Genomic DNA, 5,095 nt, shown 5'->3' with positions numbered 1-5,095 from the left:
ACAGCTCCTCTCTGGGTTGTGTCCACTGTGCCCCAGCTCCTGATGCTGCAGTAACTGTGCTGTGCTCCATCCATCCTGCTGTCCGTTCTCTCTCAGTCCACACCTGTATATTTGCAGTGCACAATTTAAAGTTTTAGAGTATTTAGAGTCATGTGACTGTCACTATAACCTAATTCTAGAGCATTCTTTACACCCCAGAGAAACCCAGACCCACTGGCAGTCTCTCCATGCCCCCTCACCACAGGCTCCCCTCAGGCCCTGGCAGCCGCTGGCATCCTCCTTGCTTCTGTGGTTCTGTCTGTTTTGGACATTTCATACAAGTGGGATCGTGCGTGTACAACATGGGGTCTTCTGTGACTTCTCTTCAAGGCTGCTCGTGTTGTGGTGTATTTTGGGAGTCCTTTGGACCTGTGTGACTCCAGAGTCTTCCCATGTGGGCTGGGATGGTCGCCCACACGACCACATGGTGTGGGTGTCCAGTGTCTCGTTTTTTTCCAGGTGGTGATCTAGGTTTTTTCCTAGGTGGTGGCTCTGTGATTCACTGTTTAAGGACTGGCCGGCTGTTTCCCAGAGTGGCTGCTCCGTATAAGACTTCCTGAGTCACACCTTGCCCTGCCAGTGTCACAGCTCCTAAAACCTTGATGTTCTTTCTAGGGCCAGCAGTTCCCAGCGTTGCTCGCAGACCCCCCGCTCTCAGGCCGAGGGGCAGCAGGCTCCCCGCAAGTCATCCTGGTGAGCCACGCCCCGCAGTCGCCAGCTGCCCCCTGTGAGGAGATAGCCTACCAGGTAGGGGACTCGCCCCCATGGAGCTTCCACAGCTCAGACGCCTGCCTGTGCGGGGAGGCTGGGAAGGCCTGGGGCCGGTGACAGACGCAAGACCTCACTCGTGCCAGGGCTTCTTAGGGGATGAGGTTTTAGTATCACAAAATTAGCTATAGTGAGCACTGATCTGCAAATCTAGTTTTAAATCAGTAACAATATTTTGTATTTGCCCACTGGTCGGATTTCACACAGCTGTTTGCCTCTATTTAGTGCTTTCGGAAGATTTTCTTGTAACACCTTTGCTGGTTCTGTTTTGTGTCATGACTTTTTTTATGTACACATGGGTAGATTTCTGTATGTTAGACCTATTTGTCATTTAACTCATCTTTTTTCTTAAAATTCATGTTTTTGGAGTCCAAAAGTTTTAGTAAATGACAGTCTAAATATAGAAAAGCCTGAAACCTCCTGTCTTAAAACTTTCTAGAGTTAGAATTAAAGCACAAATAATAATCTCTGAGTTTAAGAAACATTAGACATTGTTCTTAAGCATTTTTAGAGGATGAATTTTCAGAGTAATTACTAGGTTTTCAGTAGGATGAGGACTTTCTCGTACAGAAATTAGGTGTGAGCAGCCCTGGAGTTTCCCCCATGTGGCCTGAGTAAGCAGAACTCTTCTGGGTAAATTCCATTTGTTTAACTTTCACACCCTGGAGTCTGGGCACTGGACTCAGGTGTGATGACTCACGGCCATATCTCACAGGACCAGGAAAGTCTGGTAAACTCATGGTTATGACTTATACTTGGTTATAGTGGAAGGGGACACACCACAACCAGCAGCTGCAAAGGCCCATGGGGTGGCATCTGGACAGCTGGGCTCATTCCCCTGGCGCCCTCTCCAGTAGGGGCACACGGACAGTGCTAGGCAGGAGCCCTGCTGTGGGGTTCCACCTGCTCAGCCGTGCAGACAAGGGCACCTGCAGGGTGGGGTTTCTACCATGCAGCCTTCAGCCCAGTCCTCCTCACTGTGGGCTGCCCAGGCCCTGGTGAGACAAGCAGGTGCTTACCAGGAACCTCATTGCTAGCACAGACTGTTGAGCACCACCCAGGGTCCCGGGTGTTAAAATAGACTCTTAGGTGCCAGGATATTTCAGGGCTTAGTAGGTTATATCCCAAAAACTGCCAGGGGTGTAGACGGAGTGTGCAGGGTTTGAGGAGGCCAGGCCAAAAACTGCCAGGGGTGTAGACGGAGTGTGCAGGGTTTGAGGAGGCCAGGCCTAGTGAGTGAAGTGTTTACTATACCCACTGATTGCTGGATAGAAAAAACAATGACTTTTTTTTTTTTTTAAAGACAAAGTCTCATTCTGTCACCCTAGATAGAGTGCTGTGGTGTCAGAGCTCACAGCAACCTCAAACTCTTAAACCCCTGGGTTCAAGAGATCCTTTTGCCTCAGCCTCGCAAGTAGCTGGAACTATAGGCACCCACTACCACACCTGGCTAGTTTTTCTATTTTTAATAGAGACAGGGCCTCGCCCTTGCTCAGGCTGGTCTCAAACTCCTGAGCTCAAACAATCTATCTGCCTTGGTGTCCCAGAATGCAGATCTTATAGGCACGAGCCATCGTGCCTGGCCAGCATTGATTTTTTGATCAGATTTTTATGCTGCTTTTGTAATGAAACTTTATTAGTCTTGTGTTTTAAAGAGTTCCTAATTCACAAGGCACACCTTTCCTGATTCCCAATTCCTGTGTAACCTCCTCTGCCCCCAGCAGCCCTGCAGGTGGGTGGGAGCTGCCTTTGTCAGACAAGGAAATAGGAACAGAAGGGACTTTGCCCAGAGTGGCTGGGACAGGGATACCGAGCTCCGCGACCCCTGCCCTGTCGTCTTGGTCTTGCTCTGGCCGGTGTGTCGCATATTCCAAGACTGTGGTGTGTGTTCTGGGCTGATGGAATGTTGACGGTGTCCCTGACCAAACTTACCAAAATGGTAAAACTTGTGCAGCCTGGGCTTGGCAGAACCACACAGGGCAGGTGCCCTGGTGGGGGTCTGTCGGCTCATGCACTGCGCTAGTCTGGTGAAGTCTGTGGAAGATCATGAGTTCCTGACTCTCTCTAGGTGACTGACATTTCTGGGAACCTGGCCCAGGGTGGCCAGTCTGAGAAGGAGGGCCGGGTGCACCAGTGCTTGGAGTGTGAGCGAGCCTTCTCGTCAGCTGCGGTGCTGATGCACCACAGCAAGGAGGTTCACGGCAAGGAGCGCGTCCACGGCTGCCGCGTGTGTGGGAAGGCATTCAAGCGTGCCACACACCTCAAGGTGGGCCTGCGGACTCTGCTCCGTGCATGGCGGAGGGGAGTAAGAGGCTTGACTAGTACACTTCCCTACTTTCCCGAGGAAACGGTGAAGGGGGTGGGAATGTATTTTTTGGGTTGTGTAACTTGCATTAGGCTTGTGATACACAGTGAATAGACCCAAGTTGCAGGCCCTGTAGACTTTCAAAGACTCCAAGTAGCATGACCATGGCCGGGCAGCAGTGAAGTGGGCGGGGAGCCTGGCAAGAAGAACAAGGGTTTCACAGGCACAGCCTCTCCCTGGGGGTCGGTGCAGGGCCAGTCCCTGCAGCTCACTGAAGAAGCAGTGGGAGGGGGTTAAGGACACATTGCTCAGCTGTTAGAAACTGGTGGTGCCCCTGGGATCCCCACTCTGTGCCCCAAGAAAGGCCGAGCTCCTGTGTCCTGGGAGGTGACAGGTTCTCAGAGGCAGAGTCACTGCCTCTGCTTAGTCCCCTCTCTTCCCCCTGGGCAGGCTGTTCCTCTAGAGACTATCACCGCACTCCTGGCAGCCCAACAAACAGAAAGTGTCCCAGAAACAGATGGGTTGACTCTGTCGTGATGCTTGAATTGCCGTGCTGTTTCTCCTTTGCTGTTTCAGATGTCTGAGTTCCATCTTGATTTTAAATCCTCTTCTGTCTCTCTTGCCTCCCCCAGGAGCACATGCAGACACACCAGGCCGGCCCCTCTTTGAGCTCTCAAAAACCCAGAGTGTTCAAATGTGACACTTGCGAAAAGGCATTTGCCAAGCCCAGCCAGCTGGAGCGCCACAGCCGCATCCACACAGGTAACGGAGTTGGGGGTGTGGACGTTCTCTGACGAGGAAGCAGGCTTCCACACGTGAACACCCCCACAGGGTAAAGCAAGGTGCACTTGCTCCGTTGACCCCTAATTTTGATCTATTTATCATCTTGACTTTTTCAAGTAGCAGATTTTGCTATTTACATTATGACCATAGGAAACAGAAGCCATGAGACAAAAACTGCTGTGCTGCCCATCAAGCCCTCGTAGTCCACAGCTGACCCCCACTGCCTTGGCCATGGGGCGTCTAAGATTGGCAGTCCCCTGCTCTCTGCTGTCTCCAGCGTGTGTGGAGGTGTCTGTGCCTGGGTCCTCCTCCCAGCCCTTCCCTCTTGACTGTGTCATGACTCATTTTCAGGAGTCAGCTTGCTCAGCTGTCATCTCTTCCCCAGGAGGCCTCTGCCGCCACCAGCACCCTGCCCCAAGGCCAGCTTCTCACGTCCCTTCCCGGGCTGTGGTCTCCGCATCAGTCCTGTGATGCTGGGCACGGCCTGTGTCTTGCTGCAGGCCATGTCCTTTGTGGTTGGCTCAGACCTTTGGCATCAGCCAGGCATGCAGCACACAAGGCCCTGAATGACAAGTGTCCTGACGTCTCATTCAAAAACCTAATGATAGTAACACAGAGGCACAATGAAAGGTTCGGGTAGATCCACTCAGACAGATGACTGTGCTTTAGAAATGCCAAGAGGAATAGTACCTCTAGTCCCTGCGTGGTCTAGACGGAAAATCTCAGTATAGGATTCTGACACGTGCGATCTGGAGGGAGCTATGAGGGAGTGGTATGTGCCGCTTCTGGTTCACTGTGGCCTTTGGTCCCAGCGCAGTGATTTAGTATGAAACACACATCCTGGGTGTCTGTAGTTAGCGAGACTTGCTGTCCTGTCATTATCTTAAGGCCTGTTCGTGTCTTTACTAAATGTTTCTGTCGTCGTTCTAAAAACTTAGTGATTTAATAATATGTTGTCTCTGGCTTAGAATGTGAATGATTCCATTTCAGTTCCTCTGATCAAACTGTGGCTCATTTAATATTTTATTTGCATCTGGTTGTTAAAATCACAGTTGTAATCCTGTTTCTGAACTTCTCTCTTCATTAGTAACCCCACAGATCTGGCTGTAGCATCTGATACACTTGTATCTTTTATAGTTTTGTGTTCCATGGAGACGGGTGTTAAACTTTGAATATTTTAAAATTGGTTTTTTTTTTTTT

General features: G+C 50.7%; 1 protein-coding gene across 1 annotated transcript in view; it reads left to right on the top strand.

The window, feature by feature from the left end:
- The window catches only part of ZNF236 (zinc finger protein 236), a 110,797-nt gene that overhangs the window by 100,147 nt on the left and 5,555 nt on the right, over positions 1-5,095 (top strand). Inside the window, exons 27-29 of the mRNA XM_023512359.1 lie at positions 655-786; positions 2,876-3,073; positions 3,745-3,874. Of these exons, the coding sequence (XP_023368127.1) occupies positions 655-786; positions 2,876-3,073; positions 3,745-3,874 (460 nt within the window). The remainder of the gene's footprint in view (positions 1-654; positions 787-2,875; positions 3,074-3,744; positions 3,875-5,095) is intronic.

Source organism: Otolemur garnettii, unplaced genomic scaffold (genome assembly GCF_000181295.1).
Source record: "Otolemur garnettii isolate 467f Iridium unplaced genomic scaffold, OtoGar3 scaffold00027, whole genome shotgun sequence".
In the NCBI taxonomy this organism is placed as follows: Eukaryota; Metazoa; Chordata; class Mammalia; order Primates; family Galagidae; genus Otolemur; species Otolemur garnettii.
Note: the sequence above shows the minus strand (reverse complement) of the source record. Positions and strands in the feature narration are given on the sequence as shown.